At 38.5% G+C, this 19,977-nt stretch overlaps 1 protein-coding gene across 4 annotated transcripts in view; it reads right to left on the bottom strand.

The window, feature by feature from the left end:
* The window catches only part of PCCA (propionyl-CoA carboxylase subunit alpha), a 436,745-nt gene that overhangs the window by 248,969 nt on the left and 167,799 nt on the right, over positions 1–19,977 (bottom strand). For all 4 annotated transcript variants that reach the window (XM_005586175.4, XM_005586176.4, XM_065533441.2 and 1 more), the window contains exons 11-12: positions 15,986–16,080; positions 10,984–11,134 (exon numbers count right to left, since the gene is read on the bottom strand). In XM_005586175.4, the coding sequence (XP_005586232.3) occupies positions 10,984–11,134; positions 15,986–16,080 (246 nt within the window). The remainder of the gene's footprint in view (positions 1–10,983; positions 11,135–15,985; positions 16,081–19,977) is intronic.

The raw sequence follows: 19,977 nt of genomic DNA, 5'->3' as shown, positions 1-19,977 counted from the left end.
TAGCCAGGCGTGGTGACGTGTGCCTGTAGTCCCAGCTACCTGGGAGGCTGGGGTGGCAGGATCGCCTGAGCCCAGGAGTCCAAGGCTGCAGTGAGCTGGGATCTCACCACTGCACTCCAGCCTGGGTGGCACCAAGACCCCCATCTCTAAAAACAAACAAACAAACAAACAAAAAACCCACAACGCATCAATATTGGTTCATCAGTTGTAACAAACGCACCACACTAATATGAGACACTGAGTAGAGAAATGGTGTGGGGTGAGGGAGGGGCATATGGGAACTCTCTGTACTTATATATTCTATAAACCCAAACTGCTCTAACAAATAAAGTTAGCTTTTAAAATTATGATGAAAAACTCCACCTATCTCTTTCTTAAACAGATTCAATTTTTAAAGGGAAAGAAAAAGAAGAAAAGATATATAGAGGAATTGAATAAAACAATTGATAATCTTAAATTTTAATAGATGATATTCCCTCATAAAATTCTGAAGGTCTACCACAGAAAGATGTTTGAAGTCCTACAATCATGAAGGATACCAGTATCAAATGGTTTGCATCTGAGTTCTAATTTCAAATATAAGGGTAACCTTATTACCCATTTAAGAATTCAAATACAGTACCCACAGGTATCTCTAAAAAATAAATTTTTGATTTAAAAAACCCTAACTTTATATAAAATGAATCAAAATAAAGAACTCATTAATCATGAAGCTATGGTGAGATGCTGACACTGACCATAAAGAGATAAAATACACAAGTAAGATGAAAGCTCTAGGAGAACCATGCCTACAGAAAAGAAAGGAAAAGCTACAATCACATAGAACTAATAATAAAACAAGCAAACATGAAGAGTTAGGAAGTAAAGACAGCAGGATTAAATATAAGCATGCCAATTTCCATTACATTTGTAAAAAAGAAACAATATACTCTTTCAGGCTGAAATATGAAGAAAAATGATGACAAAAATATAAATGTTTTTCATAATCACTTTTCTTATTAACAACATATTTTAGTTCCACGTCACTGGAAGGGAAAAAAAGAACATATTTTAGGAATTAACCTATCTGTGGAAAGTTATAAACATCTATCTTAATAGTCCAGCAATTCCGTCATTCTAATTTCTTTTTCTTCTGTTAAATGTAAATATAATAAGCTAATCTATAGGCTAATTTTTCATATGGAAAAATAAAAGTCATGAGAAAGGAATAGTTCTACTAGATACTGTTCTATAATATATAGCTATAATACCTAAACCAGTGTGGTGCTAGGAGATGAATAAGCAGAAAAATTAAAAAAAGAAGAGTGAAGTAATAGGTCTGCATACATCTGTGATTTCAGTATGTAATGTAGATAGCACTTCTAATTATTACAGAAAAGACTGATTATTCAATAATTGTTGGAACAATCAGGTAGTCATTGGAAAATAAAATAAAATGAATTCCAAATGAAGATTTCACCATGAAAGATGAAATATTTGAAGAAAACATGAAAGAAAACAGTTTGATTTCTCATAGAGCACAGAAAGCCTAAGTATATCACACCAGAAATCACAAAAGAGAAGATTTAAAAATTAAACTGCATACCAATAAAAACTTTCTATATAAGAAGAAAAAATATATACAAAGTTAAAAAGGCAATAGATAAGGAAAAATACCTAAAAATCATATCTGTTATGTTTTCATATATGTATTTGTTATCCTGCCAGGACATTAAAAAAAAAAAAAAAAAAAGGTTTCTCCTCCCTTTAATGTCCTCCACCTTATCCAATTTATCTCTTTAAATTAGCCAATCGGAACTAGTTTAGCCTGTGCAGTCTAACCCTAGCCAACAAAGGAACGACGCAGCAGCAGGGGCCATGTGCATCAGGGATAAGAACCCCTTTCCCTCCCTTGTCTAAGTGTGCGCTCACCATTGCTCCATCTGTAAGGGCACACCCTTCTATAGAAGAACCTTGACTTGCTGAGAATTAAAAAGAAAATCATATTAAAAAAAAAAAAAGCTTTTTGCTGAATCATAGATCAGTGCAGTTGTTTACTCACAGAACATCTTAGCCCCATTCCTCATACCTCGCTTCCCCATGGGGCAGTGTAGTTAATGGCCTGCTTCCCCCACACATGCAGAGGAGTATGCACCTCTAGAAAGGAAAGCTCATCAGTGACAGACTGGATTAAGAAAATGTGGCACATATACACCATGGAATACTATGCAGCCATAAAAAAGGATGAGTTTGTGTCCTTTGTAGGGACATGGATGCAGCTGGAAACCATCATTCTCAGCAAACTATCGCAAACACCGCATGTTCTCACTCATAGATGGGAACTGAATAGTGAGATCACCTGGACTCGGGAAGGGGAACATTACACACCGGGGTCTATTATGGGGAGGGGGGAGGGGGGAGGGATTGCATTGGGAGTTATACCTGACATAAATGACGAGTTGATGGGTGCTGACGAGTTGATGGGTGCAGCACACCAACATGGCACAAGTATACATATGTAACAAACCTGCACGTTATGCACATGTGCCCTAGAACTTAAAGTATAATAATAAAAAAAATTTTTAAAATAAATATATATATATAATAATTAAAAAAAAAAAAAGAAAGGAAAGCTCAGACTATCAAACTCAGAGCTTGTAGAAGAGTTGCTGGCATATCTGCCCCTCCTCAACTTTTGGTGGTGGGGATAGGGGGGTGAGAAGGTGATGTGGAGAGGCAGCACAGCTCTCTGGGGAGGGGCAGAGAAGGGGAAGGTCTCTATTTTACCAGCCTGGGCTGTCAACAAATGGCTTCAAGGGCTCTGCCTTTAGGGTTGCTACCCCTTAATCCAACTGCCAGGGTCTTTGCTCAGAAAGCACCTGCCCTGTAGACCTATGAAAATATTCACAAAGCCACTCCTTTCTGACAATACCACAAAGGGCTAATGTCCCCCGAAAATAAACAAATACCTACACATCAATAAGAAAACCCAAAGGGCAAACGATCTAACAGTCAATACCCAGAAAAGGAAATATAAATGAATCTATAAAGAAAAATTCAACTTTATCATGATAAATAATGAAAACAATATACCATTTTTCACTATCATACAAAGATCAAAAGGCAAAAAACACTTTCGACCAGGGAGAGAAGAAACAAGCTCTCCTTTAAGAGGTAAACTGATAAAACTTAGCTAATTTATAAAAGCACATATATTCCCAGCAATTCTACTTCTGCACGTGCAAAGTGGATATAAAGGGTCACTCATAATTGCATTATTTGGGATAGCGAAATACTGGGAAAATTATCAATAGAGATCTGGTGAAATTATATGACTGTTACATCCCTATGACTCGTTATTAAAAGTCACCAAAATGAAAAAGATAATGCTTTAAATTAGGCATGGAATATTCCCAAATTAATACGTTAAAAAAACAAAGGTTCCTTTGACAGAGGAAAAATAAATGGCTGTGATAAAAGTGTGGTATGCAGAGTAACTTTTCCATTGTAGACTCTTATGAATCACTAGATTTTTTTAAATGAAGTATTATAAGTTCTGAGTATTACCATTCAATAAAATAAGAAACTAAAATTATCCCAGCAAATTACATACATAGTAGTCCCCCCTTATCCTTGGGGGACTTGTTCCTAGGTCCCCAGTAAATGCCTGAAACTGTGGATAGTATAGAATATGATCGCTTTCAATTAGAACACTTTTCTACTCATGTCTTATACATACATTTTAATGTCTTTTCCATCTTAACTAAGCACTTACCACGCACTGTGGCCATAACTTTTGAAGTTTGACTTTTGACAGCAAAAGTAGCACCAATTTCTTTTCCTTCTTCACAATGCCACCGATAGAAGATTCATCCTTACCGCAGATCTTAGCAACCTTAGCACATGACTCTTTTCTTTCCTTATTAAGCCTAGAACTTTCACCTTTTCACCTAAAGGAAGCACTTTCTGGCTTCTCTCTGGCATATATGAATTGCCAGCAACAATACTCGTGCGTGCCGGGGCCATTATGAAATAAAGTAGAGGGTATGGAACGTAATTTCCTAGCAAGCTATCCAATATACAAAACATAGGTACTTAGATAGCCTTGACCAACTGCACAGAATTATTTGATAAAAATATCAACTTCAGGATGGGCACGGAGACTGACGCCTGTAATACCAGCACTTTGGGAGGCTGGCGGGGGTGGGGGGGACAGATCATGAGGTCAGAGATCGAGACCATCCTGGCCACATGGTGAAACCCTGTCTCTACTAAAAATACAAAAATTAGCTGGGTGTGGTGGCACACGCCTGTAATCCCAGCTACTCGGGAGGCTGAGGCAGGAGAATCACTTGAACCTGGGAGGCGAAGGTTTGCAAGCTGAGATCACACCACTGCACCCCAGCCTGCTGACAGAGTGAGACTTCGTTTAAAAAAAAATATTCAACCATAGGGTCTTATAACAGAAATGACCATAGCACAAACTTGAACAAACTTATAACCTGAGATAAATGAGCCAAAAACAAATGGGAAAAAAAGATAACATAAGAACACAGTAACAAACTGCCCATTTGTTAATTCCATAAATACTGATAAGTACCTCAATTAAAAAATCTTGTATCCCTTGGGTCTGGAAAAGAATACAAATATTTTGCAGTCATCTCAAATTGTCTTCAAAATCAAATTATAAGCTGTTATTCTCATTATGACAAAATAAAGTCTCCACTTTAACCAAAAACATGATTTCCCAGCTAATTATCTAATTAAATATACTTAGTTATAAAGATATATTTTAATCAAAATCAAATTAATCTTCAAAAGAAAAATTCTGTCACTTCTAAAGATAGTCACAAAATAAAATATAGGCTACAAAGGTAATTTCAAAGGAAGTATGAGTTTTGAGGAACAATTACTGAGCTACTATCTATAAAAATGCTGCAAGTATTTATAATATTGGTCTCAAAATGCATCTAGATAGATCACTTCTGCCACATTTAATGAAAATCAGCCCCATTATTTGATAGTTACACTTTACAATGAAAATGCAGCAATGTTTTTAACTTTTTACACAAAACTTACAGATTAAAATTGTGGTGATTATATTCATGTGAAAATGGTGGGCTGGCAGTCAACTTTCCCTCCAAACTACTTCTAAGGTATACTCTTACACTGCAGAATACAGACGGTTAAAAACCCTATTCCCAGACTCCCTTACAGCTGAGGTTTCCATGTGACTGCATGAGGTTCTGGATGTGTCAATCAAGTGCATATGCATGAAATTTGGAAAGGAAAAGTGAGGTAGCAGTGATGCACAGACTGTCATTCCACCGCCTGCTCACTGCTTTTGGGGGGTGTTGAAAGTCAGGACACAAACTTATTTAATCTATAGGGATAATGTATCTCTAAAGCCATCAGCTTGGAACTTGGGCTTACTGGGGACTAGAAAACAATTGGTGGGGAATGTGAGATGCGGGAGGTCTTCTTAAAAACATCACGGGGTAAGAATATAGGAAGGAATCAGCCAAAACCAAGATGAAAACACAGATTTGCAAACCCAACACTCAACACCATTTCTGCCCTAAAGTCATTTGCCATTCCAGGAAAAAAGGACTATGAATATTAGCTATACTTTTGGTGGCGTCAAGAAATCAAAAGCATAACCATGAAGACAGGAGGCCACCAAAAGTATCAGTTTATCAAAGAACCCTGATAAACTACCCCCACTTTCAGTGGGCACCATAAAGGAATGCAACCTACAGATAAGACTGAACTGGAATAAAACCAACCATTCTCTAGAACTGCAACTGGGCTGTGTATCCCTTCAGGAGTTCAAGGAACCTTACACTTTGAGCTTAGATTGCTGTAGTCACAAAATACTACTGTCCATAGGCATGCAGCAGAAAAAATAATTGAAAAATCTCTATAAGAAAGAATCCATCATCCTGGGTTTTAATTAATCAATAAAATAACAATTTTTAAAATAACTGTATATGACAGTATAATAACAAGGCCCAACAGGAAATCAACAGCACAACCAAGAAACAGCACAAAAAACAGATAACAGAAGTAGTCATAAGACGTCATATGTCAAAATATCAGACACGTACTACAAAACAAATAAGCTAATTATGTTCAAAAAACAAAAGCCAAAATTGAAAATTCAAATAGGAGACAAGAAAAGATAAAAGTCAGTGAATCATACTTTTAAAAGAACCAAACAGAAATTTCAGAACTGAAATATAAACAATTGAAATCAGGAACTCAATGGGTGATTAATTAAATACAGCAAAAGGGAAGGGAAGAAAGACAGAAGAAATTTTCCAAAAAAGATGAAAAATATCAAAGAGGGCATAAGAAACATAAGAGATATATTAAGGAGGTCTAAAATGAAAGTTATAGGTTTATTCATCTGTGTGTGTGTGTGTGTGTGAGATTGTTCCAGAAGTAATGGTGGAGAATTTCCAAAAAAATATTAAAAGACGTTAATCCACAGAAAAAATATTCAATAAATTCCATGTACACATGTATGCAAATCAGCGAAAAGTTAAAGAGAATCTAAGAGAAACAGAAATTCATAAAGGCTACCAAAAGCAAAAAGCAATTATGTCCAAATAAGCAGAATACAGAATGAGTGGGGAAGTCTCGCCAGAAACAGTGAAATAATATTTTCAATAAATTGAAAAAAATACTAGCCAAACTAAGATTTCTAATTATTTCTTTTTCTTTTCTTTTTTTTTTTTTTTTTTTTTTTTTGGTACAGACAGGTTCTATGTTACCCAGACTGATCTTGAACTCCTGGGCTCAAGGGATCCTCCCACCTCAGCCTCCCAAAGCACTGGGAACACAGGGATGAGCCACTGCACACAGCCAAGATGCCTAAGAGGAGTAAACACGCATTTCATGAACGAGGCAACACAAAGTCATTGGCTGTCAACAAAAAGAGTTTGTCACAAGTAAACCTCTAAAAGAAACTACCAGAAACAAAGTAGGACAAACAAAAGGTAAATATGTGGGAGGAATGGAATGAATGATGACTAAAATAATAAGAGAAATGGCCTTGAGGGATAATTGTACTCAAGTCAGGAAACAGTAAACGGACTTTAAATGTTTTAAGCTCCCCTGTACAGTCCGGCAGCTCAGGTGAAAACATACTGTTATCAGATTTTTTTTTTTCTTTTTTTTCTTTTTTTTTTTTTGAGACGGAGTCTCGCTCTGTCGCCCAGGCTGGAGTGCAGTGGCCTGATCTCAGCTCACTGCAAGCTCCGCCTCCCGGGTTCACGCCATTCTCCTGCCTCAGCCTCCCGAGTATCCGGGACTACAGGCGCCCGCCACCTCGCCCGGCTAGTTTTTTGTATTTTTTAGTAGAAACGGGGTTTCACCGTGTCAGCTAGGATGGTCTTGATCTCCTGTGGTAATGCAGAGGTTCTGCCAAAAGATCAGAAATATTTATAACCCCCAAACTTGTACAGGAAAAAAATTAAGTGATAAATACTGCAAAAGAAAGAAAAACAAGGAAGAAGACCAGAGATTATACAAGAAGAAAATATTTTTTAAAATTAGAAATTTAAACTCAAATATACCAGCATTTCTGTTAACTTTCTAAGGAGCAAATGGTCAAGACACAAGACGAAGATATCAAACCGGGCTGAAAAATTATACACTGCTTACAGAGGCACATATAACTGTCTTCATACAGGTAGGTCGAGAGTAAAAGGATGAAGAAAGCCACAGCATGCGAAAGATAACCATCAGGAAAGAGGTAGAAATCCACCTGGAGCCCAGACCATCAGCTTCCCAACTGCTGGGGAGCGGCAGGGCCACCGCGGAACTCGCCTCAAAATTCAAGGACACAAGGTCTGTCTACCACTAAGGCACGGGGAACAGAAAACAGCCCTCCTGCACCCATGGGAGGGCTAACCAGGGCCCAAGGGAGTCTCCCCCTAGGAAAGAGGCACAGGCATAAAGACACGGCTCCCAGGAAGCACGGGGTCAGAGGCAAGCCCTCAAGCTCAGGATGAAGCAGGCATGCAGAAACCCCACAAGCAGCCCCTTGGTGCACATGTGAAAACTACAGCAGGAATGCTTTCAGCTCGACCCAGCTCATGCCTGCAGTGACTCAACACGCCCTGCCACCCACCCCGTCCCCCAAAGGCCTAACAGAAGAAGAGTTGACACTGTTTTTAGGCATAAGTATGCCTTTCTCAGTCTCTCCTGTCCTACTCCACCCCTTAGTCATCAGCCCATAATTCCCCCACTCACCCACCCCAGTCCTAGGCAAGCACGATGTATTTATCTCTGTAGGCCACATGTGTTGTTTGAATGGTGTACTGGACTGAAGAGGGTCCTGTCAAAATTCACATCCACCTACAACCTGTGACCACGACCTTACTTGGAAACAGGATCTTGGCAGAGGTAATCACATTATGATGAGGCCGTACTAAATAGGAAGGGTCCTGAATCCAATGTGACTAGTGTCCCTATAGAGAACCGGAACTCTGGACACAGAGATGCACAGGGAGCAGGCAACATGACATCTGAGGCAGGGATCAGAGTTATGCTGCCAAAGCCAAGGAACACCAAGGACTGTCAGCAACACCACAACCAGGAGAGAGGCATGGAGTGGATTCTCCCTCCAACCCCCCAGGAAGGACACACTCAGCTGGAACCTGCATGATAGACTGTGGCCTCCTGAAGCATAAGAGAACAAATTTCTGTTGTGTTAAGCTACAGTTTACGATCATTTGTTATGGTAGTCCTAGCAAACCAACACAAATTTCATAAAACTAGAATAAACTATCTATAGAAATCTAATAGATAAAGAAATAGTGGCATTTTCTTAGAAAACGTATCATACAGGAGTTCCATGAAATAGCATCAATCTCACAAATACCATGCTGAAAAAAGAAGCCAGGCACAGAAGAATAAATACTATACAATCCCATTAATATAAAGTTTTAAAAAACAAACAAAAGCAATAACACTGCTTAGGTATGTATAATTCAAAGGAAGAATGATATGAAAACTGAGGGTTCTGAGAAGTCAGATAGGAGACAGCTCTAGGGAAGATGGAGGGGGAATCCGAATCATTGAGAAGGGGAAGAAAATGAGGCTGGTGTAAAAAGAGGGGGCTGTTTTGTAAATACTTCTAGACCCAGTTGATGTTTACATCAATTTTTGCTTTATAATAATATGTTCAATTATACACCTGTGTTCTGTGTATGTTTCTGTATAGTTCACAATTTAAACAAAAGAAAAAAGGGAAGGAGGAAGGAAATAAAGCCACCAGTTACAACTCCGGTAGCTTCCTGAGATTTGGTTAGAACTAAGGAATATGTCCCCCAAAGCCAACAGTTCCAAGGGCAGCCACTTGATTCTCAACCTCCTCACTGTGGCAGAGGTGCCGGTTCCTCTGGGAGCCTGGCTGGGTGGTACAGCAGTGGGGGTCACTCAGGAAGTTCACTCTGGGTACCCTTCCTTCCTCCATCCTTCCAAAGATTTTATAATCACTGAATTACTTCCTATTTATAATAGCTAGAGTAATTTCTCTTAACAGCACATACACACTGACAAATACAGTTCATCTAGAAAGGTTCAAGAAAAAAACAAAGTGGTATTTCCAACATAAAGTATTAACAGTGACAAAGCAGAGGTCTAGATACTGAACTTTAGAGGGATACTTATCCATCATTCCTAACAGATGTCTTAGCACAAGCATAAAAACTAAATATTTTTAATCCTTTGGGTATATACCCAGTAATGGGATGGCTGGGTCATATGGTACTTCTAGTTCTAGATCCTTGAGGAATCGCCATACTGTTTTCCATAATGGTTGAACCAGTTTACAATCCCACCAACAGTGTAAAAGTGTTCCTATTTCTCCACATCCTCTCCAGCACCTGTTGTTTCCTGACTTTTTAACGATCGCCATTCTAACTGGTGTGAGACGGTATCTCATTGTGGTTTTGATTTGCATTTCTCTGATGGCCAGTGATGATGAGCATTTTTTCATGTGTCTGTTGGCTGTATGAATGTCTTCTTTAAAGACACATGCACACATATGTTTATTGCGGCACTATTCACAATAGCAAAGACTTCGAATCAACCCAAATGTCCATCAGTGACAGACTGGGTTAAGAAAATGTGGCACATATACACCATGGAATACTATGCAGCCATAAAAAAAGGATGAGTTTGTGTCCTTTGTAGGGACATGGATGCAGCTGGAAACCATCATTCTCAGCAAACTATCGCAAGAACAGAAAACCAAACACCGCATGTTCTCACTCATAAGTGGGAACTGAACAATGAGATCACTTGGACTCGGGAAGGGGAACATCACACACCGGGGCCTATCGTGGGGAGGGGGAGGAGGGAGGGATTGCATTGGGAGTTATACCTGATGTAAATGACGAGTTGATGGGTGCTGACGAGTTGATGGGTGCAGCACACCAACATGGCACAAGTATACATATGTAACAAACCTGCACGTTGTGCACATGTACCCTAGAACTTAAAGTATAATAATAATAATAATAATAATAATAATAATAATAATAATAAAAGAAAAAAAACTAGTAGGCCGGGCGCGGTGGCTCAAGCCTGTAATCCCAGCACTTTGGGAGGCCGAGACGGGCGGATCACAAGGTCAGGAGATCGAGACCATCCTGGCTAACATGGTGAAACCCCGTCTCTACTAAAAATACAAAAAAAAAAACTAGCCGGGCGAGGTGGCGGGCGCCTGTAGTCCCAGCTACTCGGGAGGCTGAGGCAGGAGAATGGCGTAAACCCGGGAGGTGGAGCTTGCAGTGAGCTGAGATCCGGCCACTGCACTCCAGCCTGGGCGACAGAGCGAGACTCCGTCTCAAAAAAAAAAAAAAAGAAAAGAAAACTAAATATTTAACACTTTACGGAGTTAATTTTTTAACTTTTATAAAACAAAAAGGAGTGGAGAAGGAAGGGTAAAGTACAGAGGCATGGAGAGGAATAAAAAACAGTTGTTGTTACCTGGAGTCTTGTATTCATTTCCAAGAAATAAAAATTCTTCTTCGAGTCCACAAGGAACTCTACGGTCCCAGCAGAGGAATATTTTACTGCTCTAGCAAGAGCTACAGCTTGTTCTCCCATTGCTCTTCGAGTCTCCGCATCCAAAAAAATGCTACATATACAGAAAAAGTGTTTGTCTACATTTTGGACAAAAATAAAGTTATCTTTTGTGTGCATTACATAAACGTTTTCTTAAAGTTTACTCAGATATAGATCATCTATATCAATTTAAGAATTCAAAATATGATGCTTTATATACGTTTTATAATATATGTTGACTATATTATTAAGCATAACATGCTTAAATAAGTCAACTTTGGATTTGTATAAAACTAACATTTGAACTTTTCACATTACTCTGCAACTTCAATCCATTTACAAAATATAGTTTGACTTGCCTGCCTGAAGGTGGGTTTGGTATCTTGAAGCCAAACATGCAGGATTTAGTGGATATATTGCTGATTCTTGTTATCTCTTCAACTTTTAATATTTAACATATATACATATATATTCAGAATTGCTTCGAGCCAAAAACTGGGAGAAAAATAACTTCTTAGAAACTAACATACACAATCAATCCTCATTGTTCATGGAGTCCGTATTTACAAATGTGCCTACTTGCTGAAATTTATTTGTAACCCCAAAATCAATACTTAAGGCGCTTTCATGGTCCTTTGTGAACAAGTGCAAAGAGGTGAAAAATGTGAAACTCCAGCATGCTAAGGCTGAACAAGGTGATGCTCTCCCTTCCTGTTTCAATGCTCATACTATAACAAGCGTCCTTTTCAAGGTCTATTTAGTGTCACTTTTTTTTTGCATTTGTGTGTGTTTGTGTGTGTGTGTGTCATTTCACTGTGTGAAATGGCCCTCCAAGCATTGTGCTGAGGTGCTGTCTGGGGTCTCCATATGCAAGAAGGCCAAGAAATACTGTCTGGAGAAAATGTGTGTGGAATAAGCTTCACTCAGGCATGTGTTAGAGTCTTGTTGGCCAGGATTGTGAGTTCACTGTTAACGAATCAACCACAGATATTAAATAAGAAATACACATAAAACAAAATTATGTGTTAATCCACTGAGGAAAATGTTATGAGCAAAGGCTCGCAGGAACCTAACACTGTATTTCCCCTGGGGCAATTATTCAGTGTAGACTAATTCAGTAATCAAGGTGACTTTGGAGAACATAACCGCCACAAGTAACAAGAATCAGCAATATATCCACTAAATCCTGCAGGTTTGGCTTCAAGATACCAAACCCACCTTCAGGCAGGCAAGTTAAGCTAAAATGATTTCAACAAACCCTGAAAAAATATCATCAAACCACTTCTGCATTTTCACAGATTTTGCTTCTATGAAAGAAAGGCTCTGAGAACAAAACATTGACGACTTTTCTACTTGTGGGTTAAAATTATTCTCAAATGAGCAGGATTGAGACAGCATGCTAGAAAAGCTTTATTATGGAATAGTATAATAAACTTGCATGAACCTGCCTCCAATATATAGTAATTATTAATCCATAGCTACTCTGGCTTTATCTGTGCTACACGCCCACTTCTCTACCAGGCCCACCCTTTATTCTTTTTAAAGTGAATCTCAAATTAGGTATCATTTCACTTGTAAAAACATACATATCTGTTTCTATGAGACAAAGTACTCTTTTGTAACACAACTATACAAAAAACAAGAACTTCTTAAAAACATTTAATATCCACTTCTTAAAAGCATTTAATATCCACTTGGTATTCAAATTTCTCTATCTCATAAATATCTTTATACAGCTGATTTCTTTGAATCAGGATCCAAATAAGGTCCAAAACTGCATTTGATTGGTTTTTGTATCTTAAGACTCTTTTAATCTGGAATGCCCCCTTCCCCATTTTCTGGCCAAGGATCTGGTCATTTTACTGTCTCATTCCTCCCATTCTTGGTTCAACTGCATGCAACTCCACGTTGTCTTTTAACACTCACATTACATTTCTATTTCATATAGATTGCTAGTTAGACTCAGAGCCTTGAATATATTCAAGTTAGCCTGGGGTGGGGGAGGGGGAAGAGTTCACAGGTGGGAAGTGTACTTCCTACTGTCTCCCTTTTGGTGACATTAGAATAAAATAATGGGTTCAAGTGTTTTGAATCTTATCAATAATATAGTTTGCATTAAGCTAATGTATAGACATAGATGACATTTCAATAATAATTGGCTGACAAAACTAATGCAACTAAAAAAAAAAAAAAAAACCAACTAACAATATCATAACATTTGGAGAATCTCAGTGCAGTTGAGTGAAACTCTCCTTCTCCTATTTGATCTTCCCTTTGTCCTTTTCAAAAGCCCTGCTAGATACCCAGAGATATGAATGACCCTAACTAGCATTGCCCTCAAACCACACTAGTAGATTATTTTTTTTTTAATTAATTTTTTTTTTTTTTTTTTTGGAGACAGGGTCTTGCTCTCTCACCCAGGCTGGAATCCAGTAGCATGATCTCGACTCACTGCAACCTCAACCTCTGGGTTTAAGCACTCCTCCCACCTCAGCCTCCTAAGTAGCTGGAACTATAGGCACACACCACAACAGTCAGCTAATTTTTTACTTTTTTGTAAAGATGAGGTCCCACTATGTTGCCCAGGCTGGTCTCAAACTCTTAGGCTTAAGCAGTCCTCCCACCTCAGCCTCCCAAAGTGCTAAGAGTACAGGTGTGAGCCACCGTGCCCAGGCAATTCTTATTCTAGGGACTGAAAACTGCACATTCCATTTATTTTAACATTTCACAGTGTACAAATACATATCAAGTCAGTATTAATGATGAGTTCTAGTTTTTTCATTTTGATTCCTACTGCTGTAAATTTTCCTTTTTTTCTCTAAATAAGTAGATACGGTATTCATTATGAGAAGTTTACATTTCTAGACAAAGAGAAAAAACAAACAGATTTTATGATTCAAAGTTCCCAGTCTGGGAAAGATTTCTATCCCAGGTAAGACTTGAGTAGATTTTGACTAAAAACAGAAGGTTAATTGAATTGGAATTGATAATGCAGTCAAGGAAACAGAAAATTACAAGACAAGTGTGCTGAAGACTCTTACTGTTCTACCAGTATCCTTTTTCCCCTTCTTCCATACTACAGTATTACAGTACTACAGAATTAGTTCTAGCTCAGCACACGGTTTCTTAAGAAAAAGATACTTATAAGTCTCCCTAGCTAAGTGTCTAACTTCAGATCAACACGAAGTAATTAGCTTCGGCATCTTCCAGGATCTTCCTAAAGACACAGGAAGAGGATTCCCTTTGGCTTTTCTTCTTCCTCCCTTCTTACATCCTGGTCCTGGGCCTTGAGAACTAGATGGCCACATCTTATATAAGCTACACAGTTCTGGCCGGGCGCGGTGGCTCAAGCCTGTAATCCCAGCACTTTGGGAGGCCGAGACGGGTGGATCACAAGGTCAGAAGATCGAGACCATCCTGGCTAACACAGTGAAACCCCGTCTCTACTAAAAAATACAAAAAACTAGCCGGGCAAGCTGGCGGGCGCCTGTGGTCCCAGCTACTCGGGAGGCTGAGGCAGGAGAATGGCGTGAACCCGGGAGGCGGAGCTTGCAGTGAGCTGAGATCAGGCCACTGCACTCCAGCCTGGGCGACAGAGCGAGACTCCGTCTCAAAAAAAAAAAAAAAAAAACACACAGTTCTTCACAGCATACTGGCTGGCGTGTAAGCACAAGCATCCCATGAGAACAGGAAGTGGAAGCTGGCAGTTTCCCAAGGCCTCGGCTGGAAACTGGCATAGCATCACTTCTAAGTAGTCTATGGGTCAAGCATTCACACAGCACAGAATCAAGAAAAGGGAACACTGATCCTTCCCCTCACTGCTCAAAGAGAAAAATGTCAAAGGATTTGGGGTCCATGCTTTAAAACTAATACACCATGCTATATTTTTAAAAACCAATATAACTAAAATAGATTTTAATTTTTAACCATTACTCTGGGATTAAAAATACACTCACATTCTCACTATTTTCAGAAACTATACAGGCATTATGTCAAGATATGCTAGCTCGGCTGATTAAAGCTACAATAAGCTATATTTCTTAGTGTCTGGTAATTAAAAATTACTAGGAACACTCACCTGAGGATTTTTAAGAACAAAGAGAATACCAGAGTATATACAAATAGCAAACTAGCATCAAATTAGAAATGAGGCTCCATACACCAAACTCATGAAAGGTGCCCTGGAGAAGTACCCAAAGTGGCTCTGATAATTCAAGGAATTTCCAAGAACCACACTCCAAAAGCCTTTCATGGTAGGATAAATTCAGAACCAACTTTATGAACCCTTCACCAACATGAAAGTCTAGAAGGATATCTCAGAAATCCCATGAAATACCATCAGGTTCCATACTTCCTAGAAGCCTGCAGAAGTCATAGTTGGTTGTCTACCCAACTTCTCCTCTAATAAAAACCCACTTCTTTTTCAAGTATTCTCTCATTTTTATACATTAAAGCACTGAAGAAATCAAGTAACAAGTTCTTAATTATAAAAATATGCAGTAAGAGAGTCCACATGAACATTAGTGCAATTGTAGCCAATAAAGCAAACAAATACAAAAAGAAATGTGGCTGGGTGCAGGGGCTCACACCTATAACCCCAGCACTTTGGGAGGCTGAGGTGGGCTAATCTCTTGAGGCCAGGAGTTCAAGGCCAGCATGAGCAACATGGCAAAACCCCATCTCAACAAAAAATACAAAAATTAGCTGGGCATGGTGGCACTCGCCTGTAGTCCCAGCTACATGGGAGGCTGAGTTGGGAGGATCACTTGACCCTGGGAGGTGGAGGCTGCAGTGAGCTGTGATTGCACCACTGCACATTAGCCTGGGCAACAGAGTGAGACCCTGTCTCTGAATGAATGAATGAGTGAATGAATGAAATGCATAAAAGCAGCCACTTTATAAACGTTCCCTGGGAGAGACTTACCTTGGTGCTTCCTCCACCACCTTCTGATTTCTTCTCTGAATTGAGCACTCTCTTTCATTAAGCCACAAAGCATTCCCATGTTTATCACCTAGAACCTGAAAAAGCAATACCATTTGAAAAACCATATAACCACACCCACAAGGTAGATGATGGTTAATATTTTCCCCATGCAACATCTCTTGGTTTTTAATACTCAAACCTCATAGTATATACATACCTCTCAAAACATTATTTTGATTCATGTTAATAGAGGAAAACTTTATTATTCCAAAGCTCAATAAAACATTTTTATCAAAAAGATTTGAGGAAAAAGTGTTCATATCACCTTTCAAATACAATGAGTAAAACATCAGAATCAGTTGTACAAATTTTGTGAAGGACGCTGAGTGTTAGTGAAGGGGATAAACACTGGATGTCAATGTTGCTGAGGACTGCCACCGCAGCTTTATTACAAACATCTGCTTGAAGTTAACATTATTGAATGTCTGTTGATTGGGAAATGACACTGCATGCATTTACATCCAATACGTAATCTGTTATTTATCTATGGATGTCTTTACTGTGGTTTATTTTTGTTCTAGGAAACTGGTAAAAGGTCTGGAGTTAATATACAACACATTATAGTTTTTCCCATTTGCGATATTCGTTGAACATCTCTAACCTGAAAATCTGAAATCCAAAATGCTCCAAAAGCTGAAATTTTTTGACATGATGCTCAAAGTAAATGGTCACTGGAGCATTTTGAATTTTCAGATTAGGGATACCCAACCAGCAGGTATAAATGCAAATATTCCAAAACCCAAAAAATTCTGAAATCTGAAACACTTCTGGTCCCAAGCATTTCAGTTAAGAGATATATTGAACCTGTAATGGAAAATAAGCTGAGATTGCCAGATAAAATACAAGATATCCAGCTACATTTGAATTTCAGATAAACAATGAATAATTTTTTTCTAGCTATGTCCCAAGTACCACATGGAACAATGATTTAAAAATATCATTGTTGATCTGAAATTCAAATTTAATATGTATCTTTTTCAGCTAAATTCGGAAACTCAAAAGCAGCTCTTTATTAAAGTTTTTGCCTACAACATCTCATTTTCAGAAATGGACCAATCTATTTTCAGATTTAAGAAGTTGATGTATACTTCCAAATACATATATTAGATTTACAGAGGTAAGATCTGTTTTAGAAGTCAAAAGGCCAGGCACTAATTTTAGTTCCAAACAGCTATGCAACTTCTTTGGACAAGTCATTCTGTTTCTTCGTGCATTATAAACAGCAGATAGTATCAGTCTTAATATTTTATATGGCTGCTGAAAAAAACCAAATAAATAAATATTATGGTTATAATTGGTAAAATGTAAAATAAATAGTTAATATATGACTGTAAAGTTAATTTTTAGGAACAAACCCTTTCTGAAACTCAAGAATGATTCCAAGCAATGAAGGAAAACATAAAAGCAATAAAATGCCAATAAGTTGGAATTTTCTAAGACTCAAAGGTGGCTGCATGAAGTAAATCTAAACATATTTGAAATCATTAAAATAACTCTCAACCTCTTTTTAAATTCTAGTTGACAAGAAAGTAAAAGTAGACAGTCTCCAAGCAATAAAGCCAAAATAACCATGAATTCTCAGAAATATTTCCAACTATAAAATATCAGATTCATATACAGAATCAAGAGTTTGTTCTTCTCTAAATTCTGTATAGTCTCCCAGTTCATTTTTTTAAAATTCTGTGCACTTACTAGGCATTCAACAAAAATGATTTGGTGATTATTTATTCCATTAAATAAATGAGGAAGCCATGTAATCAGAAAACATTATAAATAAATACTGCTTTTAAGAGCAGTTAATCCTTAAATGCATTATGAGTTTTTAAAAAAATTTATAGGTTTACACATACTGAATGTAGAAAAATCTCTAAGTTATACTGCTTCCTGAAAAAGCTTTATTTATTTATTTATTTATTTATTTATTTATTTATTTATTTTTATTTTTTTTTGAGACAGAGTCTCGCTCTGTCGCCCAGGCTGGAGTGCAGTGGCCAGATCTCAGCTCACTGCAAGCTCCGCCTCCCGGGTTCCCGCCATTCTCCTGCCTCAGCCTCCCGAGTAGCTGGGACTACAGGCGCCCGCCACCTCGCCCGGCTAATTTTTTGTATTTTTAGTAGAGACGGGGTTTCGCCATGTTAGCCAGGATGGTCTCGATCTCCTGACCTTGTGATCCGCCCGTCTCGGCCTCCCAAAGTGCTGGGATTACAGGCTTGAGCCACCGCGCCCGGCCGAGCTTTATTATAATAGACTATGTCACATAATGCAAGCCCGTTGGTATCCCTAGACCCAACCCAGGAAATGCCAGTAGTGCCCTGGTTGAGAAATACTGGTTTACGCCACAAAGAGAGGTGCCATTCACGCTGCCAGTGCAGTTTCATTGTGGAAAGGACATAGTATATAATGGCTTATGTGAAAAATAATAGGTGACACACACATATATATACTTCATAGACTATGTACAGAGGAATAGCCAAGAAACAGTAACAGTGCCTGCATTTAGGGACAGAAACTAGAGGACTTAGAAATAGAGTAAAAGGGATGCTTACTTTTTATTGATTACCCTTTATCATGTGCAGAAATTACCTAATATAAATAAATAAGTGAAAACTAAAGAAAAGTAAACGAAAAACCCTTCCAAGTATAGATCAGATATGAGAACATCTGTGTTGCCTACTTAAGTTACTGGGAGGCATTTTCACCTATGTTTGAAAATATCACCCACGCTGTATGCCATGGCTAAATAAAATAAACTAAAAAGCTGATCTAGATATGTAATTACTTAACACAAAATAACAAACATTTATTGAGTATTAGTAAAGTGAAAGACAATGGTCTGGTTGCTGGGGACAGCAAATGAGTAAGACCTACTCTCTACGCTCAAGGACCTCACGGCCTATTAGGAAATTCAACTAGTTAAAGATAAAACAGCCTACCTAAGTGGTCTTCCAGTAGTGTGAACAAGTGCTAGATGGGGAATACAGTGAAGGACAAAATTAATTCTGCCCCTAGGATCTTACAAGAAGGACAATCTAAATATCTCCCTTAAATTACAGATTTAAAGAGCCAAGTGTCTACTCAACACCTACACTTAGATATCTAATGGGCATTTCAACCTTGATTTGTTCAACTTTATAACCGGATTTCCTCCCTCGGAAACAAGCACATCTCACAGTCTTTCCTATCTCAGTAAAAGGCCATTCCATTCTTCTTATTTCTCAGGCCAAAACCCTAAAATCACCTTATTTTTTTTTCTTGTACATAACATCCATCTATTAGAAAATGTGGTCTACCTTCACAAAATACCCAGAATTCAATCACATCTTACCACCTCCACTGCCAACCCTATGGCCCAAACCACCATCATTTTCTCAGCCAAATTACGACAGCAAGAACCTCAAAAGGGATCTCTCGGCTTTCATGCTGGCTATCAATTGCTAAGAACGAATGACTACTGTGTGCCTCCCTTTCTTAACTGTGTCAAATAGGAGTATTTATTGGAGTGTCATATCCTTTTCTCATCATTGTACACTGGATGAATGAATATCAGACTTTAAATTCAGGTATTTGCACCAGAAGAACTGTTCTTGAAGGACCATACATAAGAAGTCTCAGGCCGGGCACAGTGGCTCATGCCTGTAATCTCACCACTTTAGAAGGCTGAGGTGGGTGGATCATTTGAGGTCAGGATTTTGAGACCAGCCTGGTCTCAACATGATGAAATCCCACCTCTACTAAAAATACAAAAATTAGCTGGGCATGATAGCACAAGCCTGTAATTCCAGCTACTCAGGAGACTGAGGCAGGAGAATCACTTGAACCTGGGAGGCAGAAGTTGCAGTGAGCCAAAATTGCGCCACAGCACTCCAGCCTAGGCGACAGAGCGAGACTCCGTAAAAAAAAAAAAAAAAAAAAAGTCTCATCCAGACCTGGAC

The sequence above is a fragment of the Macaca fascicularis genome, chromosome 17 (assembly GCF_037993035.2).
Source record: "Macaca fascicularis isolate 582-1 chromosome 17, T2T-MFA8v1.1".
NCBI classification, from domain to species: domain Eukaryota; kingdom Metazoa; phylum Chordata; class Mammalia; order Primates; family Cercopithecidae; genus Macaca; species Macaca fascicularis.
Note: the sequence above shows the minus strand (reverse complement) of the source record. Positions and strands in the feature narration are given on the sequence as shown.